We start from the raw sequence: 25,438 nt of genomic DNA on the forward strand, positions 1-25,438 counted from the left end.
TTTCTAATTTTTCAACCTGAGGATAAATTTCGAGGTCATTTCTTTTTCTTTTTTCTTTTCCTATTTAACCTAAAAGTTTCTCTGTTTTGTACTAAAAAGAAGTCAAATAAATAATCTACTCAAATTTTCAGTATGTACTAATAAAAAGGAAGCAGAAGTGCTAATGTGAGATTCTTAGGACCAAGCATAGCAAAGGGCCAAAACGTATTCCAAGATTATTACTTCAGAAGCAATGATTAACATTTTCTTAATAAATCTCTCCCTCTCCCTCTCCCTCTTCCTCCACCCTCCCCTTCCCCTTCCCTGCCTCTCTCAGATTCCAGAAGAAGAGACTAGAAAATATTACTTTTGGAAGTCACACATAATTTTTGTTTTGAAATGGAGCTAGAGCCATGCTTGACACTACTGCTCTATTAATCCTGTTTGCTTAAAAAAAGAAAAAGCTTCAGATACCTAGCAAATCCTGATAGAAAAGAGATTTCTATGTTTTTTTAATTCAAGAAGAGGTATGCCAATTTACTGAGCAATGCAATAATCTCTCCCTACTCCATCTGGCATTATTCATTAGAAATAAGCAAAACAAACAAACAAAAAAACTAGCCTCTTGAACTGTGCAAGTAAAAATATGATATTGTCTGCACTAAAAACATTTCCTTAAGGAGTGTCCAGGCTGGCTGCTAGAAGCCCACCCATCACTAGCATCATTCTCACCAATCTTCTCATCACCCGTGAGAGTCCTCTTTATACTCTAGTGGGTGGGGTCATCCCTGCATTGGAAAGGAAAAAAGACCCTTGGACCTTGGCAGAGAAGAATGGACAGGACTGAGGGAGACACAGCTCTCCTGGGTCTAGATGAAACTTTCTTGGTGTAAGAGTAGTAAAGGAGCAGCTGGTGCAGAGGTCCTGGAAAATTCACTGACACAGAGTAAATATATGAAAATCATTTTTAATTCTCTGTGATATAAAGCTATAAACCACAAGTTGAGCACTGAAGAAAATACAGCATATGCTGTATAAAATGCCCAGGTTATGTGGCCAAAAGAAATATGTGAATTCCATAAAGTTCGTGAATTGCCCTTGTGTGAAGATTGGCTCATGATTGGAGCAAAAGACAGGTTTAGTGTTTTTGTTTGTTTTATTTTTCCAAATACATAATTTAAAAATATACATGCATCAATTTTTAAACTACTTTCATTCAATAAGTACTTATCGAGCACCTACTTTGTGCCAACACTCTTCTAGACACTGCATACATACATCAGTAAGCAAAAGAAGGTCTCAGCCTACATTCCGGGGAGCTGGACAGTTAACAAGTACACACAGAAATCAACATGATGAGATCAGAAGACTAGAGCAAAGATAAATGGGGCAATGAGAGCGAGACAAACACAAGAGGCTGCTTTAGATGAGGTGGCCAGGGAGGACTCTGAGTGGAGATGACAAGTGAGCCAAGGTCTGAAGGCTGAGATAGAGCCAGTCATTTCAGGAGAAGGGATAGCAGGCACACGGGTTCTGAGACAGGAGAAAGCTTGGCATGTTCAAGGAATAGAGAAATCCCACTGCTGGGCATGTACCAAGATCACGCTACTTTTAGCCATGAAGACTTGACTTTGGAAACATAGAATATCAGACTAGAAGAAGCCTCCAAGATCATTTAGGGGAATAGCGTTAATCTCCAGGTGAGAAACAAGTCCCAGAGCATTCCATTGACTCCAGCTGCTCAAGCCACCAGCGTTGAACTAAAATGCTGGGCTCCTGCATTCATCTTCCTGCTTGATTAGATGTCTCTCTGAGCTAATGTTAATCACATTCTTGCCTGACACTTAAAGCCTGTCTACAGCAGATCGTTTCTGTCAATCTATCCTTTTAGGATGAAAATGAGTCAGAATTCTAATCAGTTCTCACTTTAGGACGTCTGAAAAAAAATTTTTTTTTTAGGTATATTGGTTACTTTGCAGACTTTAAAAGGACACAAATATAGAAGTTTAAATTCTAAAGACTCTTTTTCCTTGAGACTTCAGCAGTACTCAATTAGATCTGATAGACATTTGCCATATTGTATCTATTTTATAAAAAAGAGAAATGCATTTCCCAGATAGAGTTTGATTACCAAAAATTGAGGATATTCAGCTTAATTTTGGATTGTTTTTCCTATAAAAGTATGTAACGTATTCAGTACTCAAAACTGGAGAAAATATTATTCAATAACCCCCAAATGGGAAAATTTTATTCTGTAGGAACTTGGCCCAGACTATGTAGAGTTGAATCCAGAGAATATACAGCTCTATTTATCATCTTGCAAACTTCTTCATTATGTCAAAACTAAATCTCAACTGTGCCCTGACTGCAAATAAAAAGCAATACAGGCTATTTTAGCCATCTCAATAAGAGTATTTTGAGAATTAATCGATTTTCCAGGAATGTTTAAACAATTTTATCAATTTTTGGTCAAGGTTCACAGTTCTGATATTACATTATCAGCCTTGAATTTAAGTTTTTCTAAAGAAATTTTTGATTTTTTTTATTTTTGGAAAGGAAAACCAATCTTCCAGCATGTCCACAACAACCACAGTTTTCAACTGCGCTACAACCCCAGCAATTCTGATGTCATTCTTCATTCCCACTATACGCTCAGCTCAAAAGGAGCTTTCCCATGGCCAGGTCCCCAGGTTTCAAGGGTCAGCTCACAGTTGTGCTTTCTCTTCTCAAGCAGCTTCCTTCTCAATGCTTTCAGGGTTCTCTCGTGATATAGGAAGAGCCCGAGTAAGTAACTAAAATATTTTCTACGTGACATAAGACTTTTAAGGGATTTTCCAGTCCTCTATAACAGACTATAGATGCAGGTGAGGAGCAAATATCCCTGATAAGACAATTTTATTTTCACTGGTAATGTTGCTTAGGGTTTAACCAGAAATCATTTAAAATAAGTGCTATAGTCAAATAAACAGCAAACATTCTGAATTTTACTGTACTTCTTGAATTTAGAGTTAGAGCTTTTCTCAAATAGCCTTTGGATAGCTGCTGAAAATAGACATGGTTATTAGTTCCAAATTCTCTCTTTCCCCCAAAACCGGTACTTAAAACAGATGATAGAGAAAAGTTTATGAATGCATTAAAAAAAAAAAACTTTAAAAATCCCATTTGTTTTTTAAATCAAAATAATCCCAAATCAGTTTATTTTAATCCTATACTTTATACTCATATGATATTCTAATAATACAAGATGGGAATCTAAACCATGGTTAAGGCAATATCTCATTTAGCTAATACCTATGACAGGGGAACCTGTCATAGGTATTAGCTAAATAAGTAGATTAATGAAGTTGCTGAAAATTTTAAAGCTATTGAGATAAAACCCTGGTTGGGGACTGAGGGGTGGGATGGGGGAGGTGAACAGAGGAAGCAGTCATCATGCTGATACTCACTTTAGAAGCAATTCACTTTCCCATGACAAAGATAAGAAAGCCATTTAAGAATAATTTAACCTTTCAGCTTAAAAAAAAAAAAAAAAGAATGTCTGAAAAAGCCCATTGACAGGCATGAAGAATCCAAAGATGCTTTGCCTCATCCTCCTTGGGCTCCTCATAGAAGGAGAAGCCTTTGCAGGTAAGCAGAAAGAAGAGAGACGTGTCCTTACGTGTTAGCTAAGGGAGAATCTTCTAACTAAGCCCATGTCATTAGTTGAGGTATAATAGCTACTGTACTTTAAACAGATACCAAATCTGTATTTTTTTTTTAGACAAAAACATAAATTAAGGGGAAATGAAACATTTTACAAAATTTCCACAATGTGAGTCATAAAAATAGTATGCTCCTCTGGCGAGTGATTTAAAAAAGACCTCCATTTACAAAATAGATAAAAGAAAAGAAATTAGAAATAATATTTCAAGATTATGAAATGCATTACCATTGGCTTAAAGCTCAACATTCAGAAAACGAAGATCATGGCATCCGGTCCCATCACTTCATAGGAAAGAGATGGGGAAACAGTGGAAACAGTGTCAGACTTTATTTTTTGGGGTTCCAAAATCACTGCAGATGGTGACTGCAGCTATGAAATTAAAAGACGCGTACTCCTTGGAAGGAAAGTTATGACCAACCTAGATAGCATATTCAAAAGCAGAGACATTACTTTGCCAACAAAGGTCTGTCTAGTCAAGGCTGTGGTTTTTCCTGTGGTCATGTATGGATGTGAGAGTTGGACTGTGAAGAAGGCTGAGCATCAAAGAATTGATGCTTTTGAACTGTGGTGTTGGAGAAGACTCTTGAGAGTCCCTTGGACTGCAAGGAGATCCAACCAGTCCATTCTGAAGGAGATCAGCCCTGGGATTTCTTTGGAAGGAATGATGTTAAAGCTGAAACTCCAGTACTTTGGCCACCTCATGTGAAGAGTTGACTCATTGGAAAAGACCCTGATGCTGGGAGGGATTGGGGACAGGAGGAGAAGGGGATGACAGAGGATGAGATGGCTGGATGGCGTCACTGACTCGATGAACATGAGTCTGAGTGAACTCCGGGAGTTGGTGATGGACAGGGAGGCCTGGCGTGCTGCGATTCATGGGGTTGCAAATAGTCGGAGAATACTGAGCGACTGATCTGTTCTGATATATATTTATATTTATTTATTATTTAAATATATTTATATTTATTATATATATATATATTTATTTATTTGGTTGCACCAGGTCTTTTTGTGGCATGCAGGATCTAGATCCCTGACCAGGGATTGAACCTGGGCCCCCTACATTGGGAGTGTGGACTCTTATCCCCTAGGGAATTTCCGTGGATTTTTTTTTTTTTTTTTAAAGAAAGGATTTGTTTCCCTTATCAATAAGTCTGAAAAATAATTGTAGCCTATGATAGCAAGATTATTCTACATAAGATCTTTGAGACAAATTTTTTCTTCAATGTTTCAGAGCACCAGGTCCTTAGACAGCCTCTCTTTCTATCTACTCTTCATTATTATTGGGCTGCTGGAGAAATAATTAAAACTGTCCAGTAGCAGCAAAGGCCCACATGCATGTAGCATTCACTATGGATTAGGAAACTCTTAACCAATGGCTTGGATTTGTGTTCAGTGGGAAGGACTACTGAACATGAGGGAGGGGCAAATCTATTTACTGAGGGCCCTCCTGAGTTTTCCACAGTGTAGATAATGTGCTTATGGGGTTCCTTGTTTCCCAAAGAGAGGCAGAACATTGTCAAAGTAAAAATCCCAAGAGTAATATTAATGAAATTTCTTTCTGGGGTTACGGGCTCTCATCCCCCATCCTTCTGTCTTTCTCCAGAAATCCACACCTGTCTAGAACATCAGGTAGCATTCCTACCAGTGCACAAAATAGGACTACTTTCTCTTGTTTTAGGGTCAAGCTTAGGTTATACTAGTCTTTTTAATTAAATCACTATACAAACATGGGACCTTTTAAAGTTTGCCTGAACTCACTGGCAATGACAAATTTAATTTGTAATAAAGCAATTAGGTGGGGGGAAATGGCATTTTAAAGCATTTATTCCCTTAACACATATTCACTACCGCCCTACGATATGCCAAGGAGAACATAATTAATTGTCACCTCTACCCATTCCAAATATATTATCCATCCTGTGCACAGTTTTTATTTGATTATGTCAATAAATAAAATCTCAAATGATGACTGCATGGAAAAAATGACACACTGCATCTATGTGAATCTGTGGTGTGCCCACCACCCAGGACTTTCTGGCTTTGGCTCAGGAAGTACAGAAAGACATTTCAATTAAATAAAACAAATCCCAGAAAAATCCTGATATGCTCATGCAACTTCAAAAGCAAAGTTGAAGTTACTCACAACTTTCAGGATCCTTTCAGGATTCTGTAACCATTTTGTGCTATTATAAGTTGCCATTGATTGATTTAGCTAAAGGACAAAGATGAAACAAAAATACAGTTTATAAAAATGTGGTTCTACTCCTTGCTTGCTTTACTTCAGACACATTCTCTCCATGGTTAGAAACAAGCCATGACAGTGGTCTAGCCCCAGATTTCTATGCATGGTGAGAAATCAGGCATAACCATGGTCTAACCCTGAATGTGATCTTAATGTTTTATACCACGGACAAATCATTAACATATGGAAATAACCCTCTCAGCTGCTCCATAATTTTTTTTAGATCTATAGACTCTACTGCCTTGACTTTAAACTCCATCTTGAATTTTTTCCACTGTTCTCTCCCAATTATAAAAGGATTTTCTTTTCTTTCTTTTTCTTTTTTTTTAAGGATCTATTGGGGAGAAAAAAAATTTCATTCCTTGTTTCCACCCTGCTGTTCTGTTGGCCTCAGTGGCTGCTCAACGTCCCCTCTCCAACCTCTAAATTAAGTGTTCATTTTCAAGTTCACTGCTGTTCTCCCCTCCCCCTGTAAAGGGAGGCTGTGGATGGTCCCCAGGCCAGTCCCTCGCTCTCCGCTGGGCTCCCCACCAAGCAGCCTCTCACCAGAGCCTGTCCTCAGATTTCTCTTTTTAATAAAGTTTATGGTGGGCTTATACCTCTAAATCATTTTTACTCATCAGGGCCGCTCACCTTCCCTCCGTAACAACCGACACTCACTCCCCTCCCGTTGCCTGGCACTGATTTTTTGCCCCTGTAACCTCTCTCAGTAGGACAGAGTATGTTTTCTCTGGCTGGAGATAATATATTCCCATATCACTCTCACAAACCACAGAATGAGCTCCGCAAGGAAACTGCCCTTCCACTTCCCGTCATTGCTAACAAAGCAGTTTACAGAAATAAAACCAATGAGAACCACAGATTAATGAGATAGTTAACATACACACACACACACACACACACACACACACACACACACACACGAGAAGAATTCTTTACATAAAGACTTTTTTTTTACAGAACTGCCTGTAGGGTGTTCAGCCATGGTTCCCAAAGGCTGACCCAGTGACCAGTCAGGCTTAAGATTCACCCAGGAGGGTGTTAAACATAAATATCCATAGGCCCCACCCCCAGAGTTTCGGATTCAGGGGGTCTGAGGTTTGGGAGCCTCAGAGAGAGACAGAATGTAAATCAATCTCAGCAGCTTGAGTAAAAGCCCCATAAGCACATATATAACAACACATGGCTGCCAAATTTTCAAGCCATGTGAGGCCTTAGAATTCACACAGTGATTAATATGTTTGAGGAGAAGTATGATAAGACTTCTCAGTGCAAGTTAAGTCCTGACGTGAGGAAGATGAAAGCTGAGGTGTGTATCGGCCTGTCCACTCACCAGCAGCCTGTACCTGTGCCTGTGCAATAAACTGTGAGGACGCCACCTCACCCCTACTTCTCCCTGCCTTCCCCAGCACCCCCCAAAAGATGTGCCGCACATCTCTTTGACAGGACATGTTTGCAAAGATCAGTCTTTATAGGATGGCCAATTCAGTTCATTTGCAACTGATTTATGTCCCATTCAAAAATGAAACAAAACAAAAACGATGAAAAATGACTCTGGGCAAAATAGAATGAACATCTCAGTAATTCTGTCTTCCTGAAGCACAATGAGCCATTTCCCTTCCTGGGAATAAAAGTGTGAAGGGGATGTAAGCTAAAACCCCCGTGGAGTGTAACTTCGATAAATCTGTGGGGTTTTGAATATCACTCTTTCCACACCAGTACAGACCATCAAATGCACATGTAGTAAAATTCCCTCCTACCTAGGGTCTTGCTTATTTGCAACTGTCAACCTATTTTAAGCAAGAGTATTTTTCTTACTAAGGAACCACCGGACCATCTCCCTTTCCCCATAAAGAAGTCCTTTCCCCATTGCCCTCTAGGCTTGTGCTGTCTAATCCCATAACCACTAACCATGTATGGCTATTGAGCATTTGAAATGTGACTGTCAATAAGTAGATGTATTCTAAGTGTAAAACAGATATCAGATTTCAAGGACTGAGTATAAAAAAAAGAATGCAAAACATTTCAATCATTTTTCCAGAGACTAACATGATTGCTATGATAATGTTTTAGATATATGAGGTCAATTAAAATATAGTTGTTATGCTAAGTCACTTCAGTTGCGTCTGACTCTGTGCGACCCCATAGATGGCAGCCCACCAGGCTCCCCCGTCCCTGGGATTCTCCAGGCAAGAACACCGGAGTGGGTTGCCATTTCCTTCTCCAATGCATGAAAGTGAAAAGAGAAAGTGAAGTCGCTCAGTCATGTCCGACTCTTAGCGACCCCATGGACTGCAGCCTACCAGGCTCCTCCGTCCATGGGATTTTCCAGGCAAGATTACTGGAGTGGGGTGCCATTGCCTTCTCCAGATGAGATATAGTTAGATGAGATATACTGTTAAAATTAATTTTATAAAATGTTTTACTTTAAAAAATATAGCTTTTAGAATGTATTTTATTTCAAGTAGCCAGCGCTGTCCTAGGTGAAGTCCAAGAAATTACTTGTCATCTCAAAGCTTGTCACCCGTCCTCCAGCGGTGCCTTCAGTGCTGTGCGCGGGCTCACTCCACCCACCTCTCATCGTGACATGCCTCCTGGAAACCCTCTCATCTCCTTGTTATCCGGTCCCATCTCCAAACCTCCACTACAAGCTTGAAACGTTTTGCCCACCACCATTATCAAGTAATCTCTCCCTTTTTATTTCAACAGATCCTTATTTCCCATATCTCTTTCATGAAATCATCAGTTTTTCAATGAAGAAAACAGTTGCATATTATTCACTTCTAGACATTCCAATTTGGCCACAGAACTCATAGGGCTCTCGTTTCTGATTGTTTCCCAACACTCATTCATTTGTTTGTTCAACAGCATTCACTGGGCCCCTCCTGGAGGCCAGGCACTGTGCATCCCTCGGGGGTTACCTAAAGATGTCAGTGCACAGACCCAAGGTGATGTGTAGAGTAATGTCAACAGGAACTCACAGATAAAACTGATGCTCTCCTGTCCTCAGACCCAGGAGGACTCTCCACTTGCAAACACCCTTCTGAGGAAGGATTTAAATGCAGTGCTCACGTAACACAAGTCTTCCAACTTGGAAACCTGAAACCTCCTGACTCCCTATTAAACATTTCCCCTCTCTCACATTTTGTATTCTCCATAGTGTTTCCCTGACTACCTTATAAACTCCATTTGTCTTTGCAGTTCCCATTTCCTCTGCTGACACAGTATTAAACACCATGATTTCATATAAATAAATACACATATATGCATGTGTGTGTGCTAAGTCGCTTTAGTTGTGTCTGACTCTTTGCGACCCTATGGACTGTAGTCTGCCAGGCTTCTCTGTCCATGGGATTCTCCGGTCAAGAATACTGGAGTGGGTTGCCGTGCCCTCCTCCAGGGGAACTTTCCAACCCAGGGATTGAACCCACATCTCTTACGTCTCCTGCACCACTAGCACCACCTGGGAAGCCCCATATACATAAATATGTATGTTATATATAAGACTATGCATATGTATAGTCATTTATTTCCTACAGTAAGGTAGGTACTATTACTGTTTCTATGTGAAGATATGAAAAACTGAGGCACAGGGAAGTAACTGATGTTACATGGATAATAAAGAAGCAGAATTTAAACTCAGGCAACCTAACTCTAGAGCCAGAGTTCTTAAATACTAGGTAATCCTGTATCGGAGAGAATACAAACAAGCACCAAGGAACATGTAAGCTTGAAGCTGGTGAGGCCAGCTGGTGCCAAGTGAGAAAAGCCACACCAAAAATGAAGCCCATGTAGGGAAAGGAAAGCTCAAGGAAAAGAGGGAGAGACAGAGACTGAGAAACAACATGAGAAATGTATGAGATATTACTGATTATTTTATTTTTACTTATTTTATTTTATTTATATAAATCTCGAGGATAAGAAGCCAGAAACTAAACTACCTTTAGTCTTCCTAGTAAATAAAGTACAAGTAAATATACAAGTAAATAAAGTCTTTCCTCATTTGTAGCTACAGGTTCTTAACTGGGAGTCCAACAACAATTGTACACAAAGTTCTTTGTATAAAAACAGAACTATGAAACAATGTACATGCATGTCTCTGGGGAGAATCTCAAAGGAGACCTTGATTCTACTTAACTGCTGTGCTTACAGTATCTTAGCCAAATCTCCTCTGCCAGATCAGGTGGGGACACTTAGAATAAGGTTGTTTTCATGTGATAGCCTATGCTCACATTAGGTCTATCCCTAGAGCTACACTTATATGGAGGAAAATGAATGATTTCTCATAAAGCCAAGTGCTACAGTGCCTAAAATCTTTCTATAAAGGATTTATAACTTACAATTTCTAATCATCTTTCAAAATGCAAAGCGTGTTTCTGTTAAACATAACAGAATTGAAAATGCATGCTTGCAACCTAAGGGTCCATCAGTGGATGACTGGACAGTGGATGGAGAAAATGTGATACATCATATATATATACAATGGAATGCTGCTGCTGCTGCTGCTCTAAGTCACTTCAGTCGTGTCTGACTCTGTGCGACCCCATAGACGGCAGCCCACCAGGTTCCCCCGTCCCTGGGATTCTCCAGGCAAGAACACTGGAGTGGGTTGCCATTTCCTTCTCCAGTGCATGAAAGTGAAAAGTGAAAGTGAAGTTCGCTCAGTCGTGTCCGACCCTCAGTGACCCCATGGACTGCAACCTTCCAGGCTCCTCCGTCCATGGGACAATGGAATGCTACACAGCCATAAAAAAAGGAAACTGCCACTTGCAACAACACGAATGGAATTTGAGAACATTAGGCTAGGTGAAACAAATCAGGCAGGATGGACAAATGCTATATGATCTCGCTTATATGTGGAACCTAAAAAATAAAAAATCAAACTCATAGATGCTGAGTACAACATTGGTAGTTGCCAGAGGCTAGGGGTGGGGGTTGAGGAAAATGGATGAAGATAGTCACAAGGTATAAACTTCCATTATAAAATAAGTCCTGTGGATGTAATGTATGGTTAGTAACAGAAGCAGAAGATATTAAGAAGAGGAGGCAAGAATACACAGAAGAACTGTACAAAAAAGAGCTTCACGACCCAGATAATCATGATGGTGTGATCACTCACCTGGAGCCAGACATCCTGGAACGTGAAGTTAAGTGGGCCTTAGAAAGCATCACTATGAACAAAGCTAGTGGAGGTGATGGAATTCCAGTTGAGCTATTTCAAATCCTGAAAGATGATGCTGTGAAAGTGCTGCACTCAATATGCCAGCAAATTTGGAAAAGTCAGCAGTGCCCACAGGACTGGAAAAGGTCAGTTTTCACTCCACTCCCAAAGAAAGGCAATGCCAAAGAATATTCAAACTACTGCACAATTGCACTCATCTCACACGCTAGTAAAGTAATGCTCAAAATTCTCCGAGCCAGGCTTCAACAATATGTGAACCATGAACTTCCTGATGTTCAAGCTGGTTTCAGAAAAGGCAGAGGAACCAGAGATCAAATTGCCAACATCCACTGGATCATGGAAAAAGCAAGAGAGTTCCAGAAAAACATCTATCTGCTTTATTGACTATGCCAAAGCCTTTGACTGTGTGGGTCACAATAAACTGTGGGAAATTCTGAAAGAGATGGGAATACCAGACCACCTGACCTGCCTCTTGAGAAACCTATATGCAGGTCAGGAAGCAACAGTTCGAACTGGACATGGAACAACAGACAGGTTCCAAATAGGAAAAGGAGTACGTCAAGGCTGTATATTGTCACCCTGCTTATTTAACTTCTATGCAGAGTACATCATGAGAAAGGCTGGGCTGAAGAAGCACAAGCTGGAATCAAGATTGCCAGGAGAAATATCAATAACCTCAGATATGCAGATGACACTACCCTTATGGCAGAAAGTGAAGAGGAACTCAAAAGCCTCTTGATGAAAGTGAAAGTGGAGAGTGAAAAAGTTGGCTTAAAGCTCAACATTCAGAAAATGAAGATCATGGCATCCGGTCCCATCACTTCATGGGAAATAGATGGGGAAACAGTGGAAACAGTGTCAGACTTCAGGTTTTTGGGCTCCAAAATCACTGCAGATGGTGACTGCAGCCATGAAATTAAAAGACGCTTACTCCTTGGAAGGAAAGTTAGGACCAACCTAGATAGCATATTCAAAAGCAGAGATACTACTTTGTGAACAAAGGTCCGTCTAGTCAAGGCTATGGTTTTTCCAGTGGTCATGTATGGATGTGAGAGTTGAACTGTGAAGAAAGCTGAGCATCAAAGAATTGATGCTTTTGAACTGTGGTGTTGGAGAAGATTCTTGAGAGTCCCTTGGACTGCAAGGAGATCCAACCAGTCCATTCTAAAGGAGATCAGTCTTGGGTGTTCATTGGAAGGACTGATCCTGAAGCTGAAACTCCAGTACTTTGGCCACCTGATGCGAAGAGCTGACTCATTGGAAAAGACCCTGATGCTGGGAGGGATTGGGGACAGGAGGAGAAGGGGACAACAGAGGATGAGATGGCTGGATGGCCTCACCGACTCAATGGACATGAGTTTGAGTGAACTCTGGGAGTTGGTGATGGACAGGGAGGCCTGGCGTGCTGCAATTCATGGGGTTGCAAAGATCGGACACGACTGAGTGACTGAACTGAACTGGACACTATATTGTACATTTGAAAGATGCTAAGAGAGTAGATCTCAAAAGTTCTCATCACAATAAAAAGAAAATTGTGACTGTGTGTGGTAATGGATGTTAACTAGACTTATTGTGATTATTTTGCAAAATATACAAACATTGAATCATTATGTACACCTGAAACTAATATGTCAATTACATCTCAATTTAAAAGAAGAAAATGCATGTTTATGTCAGCTCTTTCTTCAAATCCCACTAAAATGACAGTGTGTCAGTTCTGAATGTTTGTCTGCAGACCATTTCTCACTCTTCCCTTGTCCTCTGCTCTATTATTCAGAGGGACCACCTTCTGCTGAGCTGGGCCTCCCAGGCTTCCATGGGTTTAGCATCTAGGAGCACTGATAGGAGACAGTAGAGAGAAGAGAGAAGCCAGAAGACCTTCCCTCTCCCTGTCTGCCTCAGACAGGGAATCTGGCAGTGGTTGGGGCTCCTCTGAGACCAGCTACCACTGGACGGATATACTCCGGTTCTCCAGCTATCGCCAGGTAGTCCTGATCCTTGGGCTTAGGTCACACTACCACCTCCCCCGTCCCTCCAGCCAGGGGTAACAGAATCAGTAATTTACAGAGTGAAAAAAAAAAAATGAAAAAAATTCCTGTGAAGAAAGAACTTGGAAATACATTTTTAGAATCTGTCATCTTTCATTCAACAAAGAAAAGGATTAGGTACAAACAGAACCCAAAAAGAAAGAACTAGACTTATTGATTTTGCCACATCCCAGACGGTAAAGCGTCTGCCTACTATGCAGGAGACCTGGATTCGATCCCTGGGTCAGGAAGATCCCCTGGAGAAGGAAATGGCAACCCACTCCAGTACCCTTGCCTGAAAAATCCCACGGACGGAGGAGTCTGTTAGGCTACAGTCTATGGGGTCGCAAAGAGTCAGACACAACTCAGCGACTTCACTCACAACACATGGGATATTGGGGAAAATGAGGCCTTTCCATGCTCAGATTAATTCACTGTACCATTCTTCAAGCAATAATATCCTATGAGAGGCAAAAACAGCCCACAAAAAACTGAAGCCGTGAGGTTTGGCCTGGTGTAACCCATGCCCACTTTGACAATGCTTGCAACAACTTAGAACCCAATGCCCTTGACTCTCATCAAGGAAAGTAACCTGGTAAAATCACTAATGCTCTGTGGTTTCACGTTTTATCCTTTATAGTTTACAGTCTGTCTTATTCAGAAGCATAGTCATCTCCTGTGCAATACAACAGTGATGATTTCAGCAATAATTTAGTCTGTCCTGTGCCCTCCCTGTCACTTGTGTGTTAGTGCCCCCCTGACACATGGTTCCAATCTTGTGTATTCCACTTTGATTCAGTCAACTGCAAGAGTTTGGGGCTTTCAGTTTATTTCATGATTGTGAGTCTGTATTTGGTATAGTTTTTATTGTCATGTAGGTCAAATACCATCCACTATCCCACTGACTTCTATTTCAGGGTCCCTGGAAGTTAGGTAAGAGCACTTGACAAATTTAAATCAGTGAATTCCCTTTCCATAAAAATATCTATATAAAAAGAAGACAAAGTTCTAATGAATTGGTACATTTCAATAAATACCCTAGTCAAATCCAGTTCCATGAAATGACATTTTTTAATTCACTGTGATGAGATTCCTATTAACTCGTCAAATTGTGAGCTCTTTGAGGGCAGAGCTAACCTAGAACCCACATGCACCAGATGCTCAATATACTTTGCTAAATGAATGAATGAAGGCTTGCAGGAATGAATGAGTAACCATAATGTCAATATCATGTCTCATTTAAATCATTCTTACTTCTCCTTGCTCATTTGAACACAATGCTAATTTAGGAAATTAGCATTAAATGAAAAAGACTATATATTCCTCAGAGAGTTTAATAACAATACTCTGGCTTTTCAAAGAAGGTTAATATAAAAATTAGGAAGGAAAGGACAAGTTTTGCTTCAGTTTCTGAACTCTATATAAAAGATGGTCCAGGGAGTGCACACACCTTATTGTTTAGTTGCTCAGTCGTGTCTGATTCTTTGTGACTCCATGGACTGTAGCCACCCACGCCCCCTCAAGCTCTTCTGTCCATGGGATTTCCCAGGCAAAAATATCAGAGAGGGTTGCCACTTCCTTCTCCAGTGGATCTTTCTGACCCAGGGATTGAACCTATGTCTCCTGCATTGGCAGGTGGATTCTTCACCACTGAGTCAACAGGGAGCCTACACATACCTTACATTTGAATATTAGTTGGATTTCCTTCTTTCTGTGTTTGGGTTTGGTAACTTGAGGTTGTTATAGACTGAATGTTTGTGGCTCCCCCGGAATTCACATATTGAGGCCCTAACCCCCAGTATGATTGTATTTGGAGGTGAGGTCTTTGGTGGGGGTGGGGAGGAAATAGGTTTAGATGAAGTCATGGGGGATCCCATGATGATGAAATTTGTGTTCTTACAAGAAGAAAGACATGGGTGTTTCCTCTCTCCATCACCAAGAAAGGATACAGCAAGAATGTGAGTGTCTACAAATCAGGAAGAGGGTTCTCACCAAGAATCAAATTGGCATCTTGATCTTGAGCTTTCCACCCTCCAAAACAGCCTCCAGTCTATGTAATTTTGTTATAGGTGCAAAAGCTGACTATGAAAGAGGCCACATTCTCATCTTCTCTATCAGAAATGTAATATTATTTGCATGTCACAGACACCTTCCCTTGCTTTCAGCCACCAGCCTAGATTCGGTTGCCTCTTCAGGTAAATTAAGCAACATGTCCATTCAATGACCAGCCTCACTCATCAAGTATTCCCTAACTGTGGTCGTAAGGGTTTGCTTGACCATCACTGTTGGATGGTACTTCTGCTATTAAGCTCCATCCTAGGCATGTTGTTGGAATTGACACAATGCAAATAAATGGAAACTTTCACTACAGTTGCAGAGCTTTTAATTTGAAAAAATAGAGTTCAGTAATTTAGTCACAGATTTAATTTTTTCTAAAAAAATGCTCCAAATCATATTAAAACCCACAAGTTTTGTTTTCTCTTGGTAAACAGACTTAATACATTGCCCTGATTTGTATCTCCCTTTAAGAGCAAATGCATTTTCCAGGAAATATGGCACTCTGCACTGGCAAACAGATGTAGGAATAAATTCTTTAAGCACCATTAAAGAAGTTTACTTGAAATTTTGGAGTTTCACACCAAAATGCTAACTATTAAATAGCAATCTGCTATATGCAATGCCAAGTGGAAGTCTGCTGTCATAATTTACTAGACAGAGTTACGTTTTTACATCATTTTGATAAATTTCCTTTGCTCACCAGTTAAGTCACAAATCATTCCTTATGGTTGTCATGTGACGGCAGTAAAATATTATATACCTTCAGATGACCTCTATCGAGAAATGCTTTTCACTGCTCACATTTTATCTGTCAAATAGTATTTTCTTTAAGAAGTAAATATAAATGCCATTATTGGGAGAAGCTACCGGCCTAGGACAAGTTCTAGCATTTAGTGTTCTGACAGATCTTAATTTGGATATCAGCCAAAGTCAATAAAACTTGTTCATGCAGAACCTTACCTGGTTTTCACCACATCGAGAGGGTGCATCAGGCAAATTTCTACAAGACCTGAAAGATGATAAAGAAAAGTCCAATAAACACTTATGCAAAGACTGGCTCCTATTTTCTTGAACGTATTGGTTTCTCAAGTATGAAGATTCAAATAAAACACTTGGACCTTTGGACATGACAGGTAACAGAGGCTAATAGCAAAAGGCTAAAGTACAACAAAATTTTATTTCAATGGAAGTAAGATATGTGACTACGTTTTTTAAAAAATGGAGTATAATTGCTTTACAATGTTGTCTTAGTTTCTACTGTACAACAGTGTTCCTTTATGTACAACAGGATTATGTATGCATATATCCCTTCCCCTTGAGCCTCCCTCCAGGTCATCACAGAGCATTGAGCTACATTTTTATAAGTGCTCTGGCACAAGCAGGGATTTTAAATAGAGGAGTGATACTAACTTCTATTACTATGTTCTCCTATCAATCTGATCATCTGTCCAGTAACCCTTCCACTGCTCCCAATCACATTTATTAACATGCCAACACATGAGTGGTGATGCTCCAATCCTCTCCCCTTGGTAAATACACCATCTCTCTCATCACAGCATGGAAGTTCTGGAGTCCCAAGCACCTCTAAGTCTGAAAAGCCAATGCCCAACTAGAAGAAGAGCACAAACACTATCATGCAAGGATTAACTGTGATTGGTGAAAGAACAGTTTCTTCAGTGTTCAATTCCCTGAGCTTTTCCTTCTCTCTGGAATGTTGTCCTCCTGTCAGGACACACACACATATACTTCTGAGAATCCTACTTACCCCAGATCTCAATTTGGACAATTATTTTCCCAGAAATCCTAAGGCAGAGACTGTTAGTTGTCCCCTAGCATTCACCCTCTTTTTCTTCCTGGTTGCCCAGAATAAATACATCATTTCCCAGCCTCCCTTGCTGCTAGACCACCACATGACCAAGTTCTGGCCAATGGGAATGTAAGTGAAAGTGGTTTGAGCAATTTCTAGGAAGTCTTTTAAAGTTACAGAGACTGCTCCTCCCCTCTCTTTTCCTACTTCCTTCCGGTGGAATGTGGATTTGGGGCAGGAGAAGTCACCTTGCACAATGAGGTGATTTGGGGCCTGGAGGTCACACACAGCACAGCAACAAGACAGAAGTAGGTCTGACATCATGGAGTTCTGGTCTACCTCAAGACATTCATGTTAAAATTTTTCTATTTCTTTTAAACTATTGCTATTTGGGTTTTGTGCCACTTGTCCTTGAACCTAATTCTAACAGATACAGGTGCCCTTTGATGCACTCCTGCAGTACCCTGGACTTGTGTTATTACATGGCACTGCAACTGTTTGCTTGTCAAAAAGCTCCATAAGGACAGAGATTCCATCTGCCTTATTTACTTTACACCCCCATCACTGTTCCATTGAACCCAGGCCCTCTGCATTGGGAGTGTGGAGTCTGAGCCATCAGCCCACCAGAGCAGTCCCAAATATCTACAATTTTTAAGTAAAATTTTAATTCAGTTGTGGCTTAGATGTGCTTTATAACTGAGATTATTTGTAGGATACAAGGCTAATGTCATGAGGTAAAGACCACTTAAAAATGTTAAAGATATACATGTGTGTGAATATGTATGTGTGTGTGTATGTGTATATGTATGAATTTTGCAAATTCCCCTACATAAAGTCGGGGCTTCCCTGGTAGCTCAGCTGGTAAAGAGTCCGCCTGCAACACAGGAGACCTGGGTTCGATCTCTGGGTTGGGAAGATCCCCTGGAGAAGGTAAAGACTACCCACTCCAGTATTCTGGCCTGGAGAAGTCCATGAACTGTATAGTCCAACGGGTCATAAAGAGTCAGACATGACTGAGCAACTTTCACTTCACTCACTTCACATATATGTGTGTGTGTGTGTGTGTGTGTGTGTATTTAACCTGGAAGCATTTTTTAGAATTCTCACCTACTTGGCCAGTAACCACTGGTGGATGACTCAATAGTATTCTTAGAGCTGGGAACAGAAAATCACATTAAAGAAAGGCATCACTTCACAGAAAAGATGTTTTTTTTTAGTGGTTTTTTTTTTTTTTTTTTTTTTGAGATTATAATGCTTACAACAGAAAGTAGAAAATCCACTTTTAAAAACCATTCCTTTGTAACCTAAGCCACAGAAAAGAGACAATGGAAAGGGCAAGACCACATTGATGGACTGATTATGGGACATAGCACCCCTGCTAATTCCTAACAGAATCCTCACATATAGAAAGCTAGAATGCTGTGGTCCTGTTGTCATTCCTGTGCCTTCCTTCCTCGTCCACCTCTGCCTTCAGCCATGAGCAATGCTGCAATGGGCTTTGGTAGCCTTTTTAGCAATAGGATAGGGGATCTCGGAAGACAAACTAGGTGCCCAAAGGTGGACCTGAATGTAGGTTATTAAAAGATAATGTCAAGTGATCCTTCAGTTCAGGTCTTAATTTTGATTTTAACTACACACAATGTTATTATATATTAATCTGTTCTAAGATACATTGTTTGAGAACAGTCTTCTAAATTTAACTCCACCTTCTTATCATTGAGTCAAATCACATTTCCTTTCTCTACAATCCCATGACATATACCAATTCTATTACATTTTACATTATTAATATTATATTATATTACAACTCTACTACATATATCAAGAATAGCATTTATTGTATCATGTTATGGCCATTAACATGTCTAGTCAAGGCTATGGTTTTTCCAGTGGTCATGTATGGATGTGAGAGTTGGACTATAAAGAAAGCTGAGCACTGAAGAATTGATGCTTTTGAACTGTGGTGTTGGAGAAGACTCTTGAGAGTCCCTTGGACTGCAAGGAGATCCAACCAGTCCATCATAAAGGAGATCAGTCCTGGGTGTTCATTGGAAGGGCTGATGTTGAAGCTGAAACTCCAATACTTTGGCCACCTGATGCGAAGAGCTGACTCATTGGAAAAGACCCTGATGCTGGAAAAGATTGAGGGCAGGACGAGACGGGGATGACAGAGGATGAGATGGCTGGATGGCATCACTGACTCAATGGACATGAGTATGGGTAAACTCCGGGAGTTGGTGATGGACAGGGAGGCCTGTTATGCTGTGGTTCATGGGGTCACAAAGAGTTGGACATGACTGAGCGACTGAACTGAACTGAACTGATAGCCACTAACATACAGAAATACAGAACTGACTCTCCACACTGCTCCCCACATCCCCATATTGGCCATTGCAATATTCATCTCCAGACACTACAGTCTACATGAATGGCATCTCCTGCATTTATGAAAATGTACAGTCAAATACAAACCATGAGTTCGTTGAGAAGAGGGTGTATTTAACTTTACAAGCCCACTGAGTAAATCATGTCACTCTTAAGTTCTCTATCTACACTCACTCCCTTGGTGATCTCATTCTAACTCATGGTTTTAATTATCATCTATATGCTAACAACTTGCCCAATACATGTCCAGTACAGGCTTCTCTTTCAAAGTCTAGACTTAAGTATCTGATTGTCTATCTGATGTCTCTGCTTAGATATCTAACAACTTTCTCAAAATTCACATGAGTAAAACTGAACTCCTTCCCCAACACCCCTATTCAATAAAACAAAATAAAATAAACAAAACAAAAACCAACCTGTTCAACCTTAGAATCACTGTGGACTCCTCTGTCTCTCAAAATTCTCTTCTAATCCATTGGCTCTACTTCAAAATACAAACAGACTTCTACCATCTCTGACTTCCTCTACTGCCTGTACTCTTGACCCTTTTCTAGTTAAGTTATGGTCATCATTTCTCAGCTGATTAACTGCAGCACCTCATTAACAGGTTTCCCTTCATCTACCTTTGACCCCTTCCATCTGTTCTCACCCAACAGACCGAGTGATCCTTTTTAACATGTAAGTCATTTCATGTCATCCCTCTGGTCAGCAACGACTCCCATCTCACTCACAGAAAGGCCATGCATAATCCCGGCCTGCACTACTTCCCTCAGCAACTCTCCTACTATTCTCCCCTCACTAATTCTACTCTGGCCACAGTGGTCTCTGCTGTTTCCCAAACATGCCAAGACTGTCTCAGCTTTCAGCCTTTGTGCTAGCCATTCCCTCTGCCTGGAATGCTCCTCCCTCAGATTCTATGTGGCCAACTTCCTTTACGTGGTCACTGAGTAATCCGACCACTCTAATACAGAGGTCTGCTCCTTCCTGTCCCAGAATCAAAAAACAAACAAACAAAAAAACACGTCTTGCTGCTCTGTTTTTTCCTCTTGCCAAAGTACTTATCAACTTCAAACATAATACATTATTTACTTCTTTTTTTTATATTTATTGTTTCCTGTCTTTTCCAGTAGAATATAAGATTCACCAGGGCAGAGATCTTTGTCTGCATTGTCCACCAATATGCACTAAGTACCTAAAATATACCTGAAACCTAGTAGTTGCTTGATAAAGATTTGTTGAAAAAAGAAACAGATTATATAAAATAATAAACCACCACAATGATGGGTCTCCTTTACAACAATATGTAGACGATGAAGTTTTAAGAATTTAGCGTACATAAAGAGAACTTCATCCAGTTATTCAAGAAATCCATGATAATGTATAATATAGGAAGTTAGTCTACTGAAACACTCTGAGTTTGTATGTATCCTCTAAATAGAATGGATTATTCCAAAGATAATTTTGTTAAGTAACCTTTTATGAATCAGAAAACATCTCAACATCTTCATGAAGATGAAAAGGGATAGTAATGCAGAGAGAGAGCTGAAGCATTCAAGCATCCCAAGATGTCAGTTACAAGTAAGACCTATGTTTTCCTTTCACCAAAGCCAAAAATTTTGCATTGTACTATAGCCCAAGCATTTTAAAATAAAACTTGTCTTTTATTTTGTCCTCTGAAATCATAGTACCCTAACCATTACTCTGATTTTGTGTGACATCTTTAACTCTTTAAAATATAAAGGAATTAAAAAAAAATTTTAAAGAAAACCACGAGGAATAAATGGTCTCAAACTGTGCAAATCTGAAATTCAAAAATAGAACAGCTACAGACAGAACTAATATTTTTTCATCTATTCTACTAGTCAAGCAAATCATTACAACATCCTATTTGATAGCCTGCCCAGAAAATGTGGTAGCCCTACTGAATTATAAGCAATGTGAGACTCATAAAGGGAAATCAAATAAATACTTTCCCCTAATAACAGTTAAAGCGTACTACCTTTGTGGCATAGTAAATTAATATTATGCACACCGAATTGGCTAAATAGGCAATGTAATTTCGCAGGTTTGAAAGATGTTGTTAAAAGTTAAGCTTTTGGGCAAGCCACAGACTTCCTTGAAAATTCTGAGCAAATATTATCATAGAAGTTTACTATTAGTTTGTATTTTTCTAAAGAAACTAACTCCAAGCAATGGTCATTAGCACAAATCTAAAGGTAGTGCAGTAACTTCCTTGGCATAAACTTCTTGCTCTCATAAAGTTTATTATTTCATCGACTTCAGAATATAGGAAAATATATTTCAGAGTTATAAACATATACATACATTATGCATGAAATCATGATAGAGAATGTACAAGGAAGGAAGAAAAGTTGAGGCACAGCTTAAAAACAAGTGGGTTTTTAAAAAGCACACTTTGAATGAAAGGACAGAAAAGCTGAGAATTATTAAACTAATGAAAATCTCACTTGTAAGCAAAGTTTTTACTAAACTCAATTTCAGCTCAATGTAATATATTTTAAAATTATTGTTTGCTTTTTTAATTCAATGGAAGCTATCCTTTTATTTTCCTTTACTTGCTATTAAACTTTATATTAGACCCCAAGTAAGCTCCAAGTGCACTTAGGTAAGTGGTTCAATTTTCAGATATGTTGTTGGTCTTTTATGGAAAGTTAACTGCTATATACGGGCCTTAATACAATGAGTAATGCAATGAGAAACACCAGGGGAAAAGCAAGCTGTGGATTAGGCTGGCAGATGGTAAAATACCCCAGTTCAGTTCAGTTAAGTCGCTCAGTCTTCTCCAACTCTGTGACCCCATGGACTGCAGCACGCCAGGCCTCCCTGTCCATTACCAACTTCCAGGGCTTACTCAACTCATGGCCATCAAGTCAGTGATGCCATCCAACCATCTCATCCTCTGTTGTCTTCTCCTCCCACCTTCAATCTTTCCCAGCATCAGGGTCTTTTCTAGTGAGTCAGTTCCTTGCATCAGGTGGCCAAAGTATTGGAATTTCAGCTTCAGCATCAGTCCTTCCAATATTCAGGACTGATTTCCTTTAGGATGGACGGGTTAGATTTCCTTGCAGTCCAAGGGACTCTCAAGAGTCTTCTCCAACAGCACAGTTCAAAAGCATCAATTCTTCAGTGCTCAGCTTTCTTTATGGTCCAACTCTTACATCCATACATGACTACTGGAAAAAACATAGCTTTGACTAGATGGACCTTTGTCGGCAAAGTAATGTCTCTGCTTTTTAATATGCTGTCTAGGTTGGTCATAGCTTTTCTTCCAAGGAGCAAGCATCTTTTAATGGCTGCAGTCACCATCTGCAGTGATTTTGGAGCCCCCAAAAATAAAGTCTGCCACTGTTTCCACTAATTCCCATCTATTTGCCATGAAGTGATTGGAACGGATGCCATGATTTTAGTTTCCTGAATGTTGAGTTTTAAGCCAATTTTTTCACTCTCTTTCACTTTCATCAAGAGGCTCTTTAGTTCTTTTTTGCTTTCTGCCATAAGGGTGGTGCCATCTGCATATCTGGGGTTATTAATATTTATCCTGGCAATCTTGATTCCAGCTTGTGCTTCATCCAGCCTGGCATTTTGCATGATGTACTCTATATATAAGTTAAATAAGCAGGGTTACAATATGCAGCCTCGACGTACTCCTTTCCTGATTTGGAACAAGTCTGTTTTTCTATGTCTACTTCTAACTGTTGCTTCTTGACCTAAATACAGATTTCTCAGGAGGCAGGTTAGGTGGTCTGGTACTCCCATCTCTTAAAGAGTTTTCCACAATTTGTTGTGACCCACACAGTCAAAGGCTTTGGTGTAGTCAATAAAGCAGAAGTAGATGTTTTTCTGGAACTCTCTTGCTTTTTCGATGATCCAACGGATGTTGGCAATTTGATCTCTGGTTCCTCTGCCTTTTCTAAATCCAGCTTGAACATCTGGAAGCTCATAGTTCACATACTGCTGAAGCCTGGCTTGGAGAATTCTGAGCATTACTTTGTTAGCGTGTGATGAGTGCAATTGTGCGGTAGTTTGAGCATTCTTTGGCATGGCTTTTCTTTGGGATTTGAATGAAGACCGACCTTTTCTAGTCCTGTGGCCACTGCTGACTTTTCCAAATTTGCTGGCGTATTGAGTGTAGCACTTTCACAGCATCATCTTTTAGGATGTGAAATAGCTCAACTGGAATTCCATCACCTCCACTAGCTTTGTTCGTAGTGATGCTTCCTAAGGCCCACTTGACTTCACATTTCAGGATGTCTGGCTCTAGGTGAGTGATCACACCATTGTGGTTTCTGGGTCATGAAGATCTTTTTTGTACAGTTCTTCTGTGTATTCCTGCCACCTCTTCTTAATATCTTCTGCTTCTGTTAGGTCCATACCATTTCTGTCTTTTATTGTGCCCATCTTCCATGAAATGTTCTCTTGGTATCTCTAATTTTCTTGAAAAGATCTCTCATCTTTACCATTCTATTGTTTTCCTCTATTTCTTTGCACTGATCACTGAGGAAGGCTTTCCTTTCTCTCCTTGCTATGCTTTGGAACTCTGCATTCAAATGGGTATATCTTTCCATTTCTTCTTTGCCTTTAGTTTCTCTTCTTTTCACAGCTATTTGTAAGACCTACTCAGACAACCATTTTGCCTTTTTGCATTTCTTTTTCTTGGGGATGGTCTTGATCACTGCCTCCTGTACAATGTCATGAAACTCCATCCACAGTTCATCAGGCATTCTATCAGATTTAATCCCTTGAATCTATTTGTCACTTCCACTGCATAATCGTAAGAGATTTAATTTAGGTCATACCTGAGAGGTCTAGTGGTTTCCCCTAATTTCTTCAATTTAAGTCTGAATTTGGCAATAAGGAGTTCATGATCTGAGCCACAGTCAGCTGCCAGTTTTGTTTTTGCTGACTGGATAGAGCTTCTCCATCTTTGGCTGCAAAGAATATAATCAATGTGACTTAAGTATTGACCATCTGGTGATGTCCATGTGTGGAGTCTTGTGTTGTTGGAAGAGGGTGTTTGCTATGACCAGTGCATTCTCTTCACCAAACTCAGTTAGCCTTTGCCCTGCTTGATTTTTGTACTCCAAGGCCAAATTTGCCTGTCACTTCAGATATCTCTTGACTTCCTACTTTTGCATTCCAGTCCCCTATGATGAGAAGGACATCTTTTGGGGGTGTTATTTCTAGAACATCTTTTAGGTCTTCACAGAACCATTCAACTTCAGCTTCTTCAGCATTACTGAAGGGGGATAGGCTTGGATTACTGTGATATTGAATGGTTTACCTTGGAAATGAACAGAGATCATTTTGTCACCCTTGAAATTGCATCCAAGTACTGCATTTTGGACTCTTTTGTTGACTATGATGTCTACTCCATTTCTTCTAAGGGATTCTTGCCCACAGTAGTAGATATAATGGTCATCTGACTTAAATTCACCCATTCCAGTCCATTTTAGTTCGCTGATTCCTAAAATGTCAACATTTACTCTTGACATCTTCTGTTTGACCACTTCCAATGCCTTGATTCATGGATATAACCTGTAGGTTCCTATGCAATATTGCTCTTTACGGCATTGGACTTCTATCACCAGCCACATCCACAACTGGGTATTGTTTTTGCCTTGGCTCTGTCTCTTTATTCTTTCTGGAGTTATTTCTCAGAAATTCCTCAAGAAGTGTATTAAATGCCTTTAAGGGCTTCTCAGGTGGTGCTAGTTGTAAAGAACCCACTTGCTAATGCAGTAGATACAAGAGACACAGGTTCAATCCCTGGGTTGGGACGATCCCTGGGAGGAGGGCATGGCGACCTGCTCCAATATTTTTGCCTGGATAATCCCGTGGACAAAGGACCAGGGTATGCTACAGTCCATAGGGTTGCAAAGAGTTGGACACAACTGAAGTGACTGAGCACACACATACACACAAAATGTCTTTAAAGTGAAGGAAATGTGAAGAGAAACAGACGTATCACTTGTTTCACGATTGCATGTGTATATACTATATATACACTTCGGAAAAAGTTGCAATGTATTTT

The 25,438-nt window shown here is 40.0% G+C and overlaps 1 protein-coding gene across 5 annotated transcripts in view; it reads right to left on the reverse strand.

Moving 5' to 3' along the window:
* Positions 1-25,438, reverse strand: part of SLC25A21 (solute carrier family 25 member 21) — a 538,464-nt gene that overhangs the window by 196,329 nt on the left and 316,697 nt on the right. For all 5 annotated transcript variants that reach the window (XM_070775474.1, XM_070775472.1, XM_070775473.1 and 2 more), the window contains one exon: positions 16,155-16,203. In XM_070775474.1, coding sequence (XP_070631575.1) covers positions 16,155-16,183 — 29 coding nt within the window. In that variant the 5' untranslated portion in view covers positions 16,184-16,203. The remainder of the gene's footprint in view (positions 1-16,154; positions 16,204-25,438) is intronic.

This window comes from Bos indicus, chromosome 21 (genome assembly GCF_029378745.1).
Source record: "Bos indicus isolate NIAB-ARS_2022 breed Sahiwal x Tharparkar chromosome 21, NIAB-ARS_B.indTharparkar_mat_pri_1.0, whole genome shotgun sequence".
Classification (NCBI taxonomy): domain Eukaryota; kingdom Metazoa; phylum Chordata; class Mammalia; order Artiodactyla; family Bovidae; genus Bos; species Bos indicus.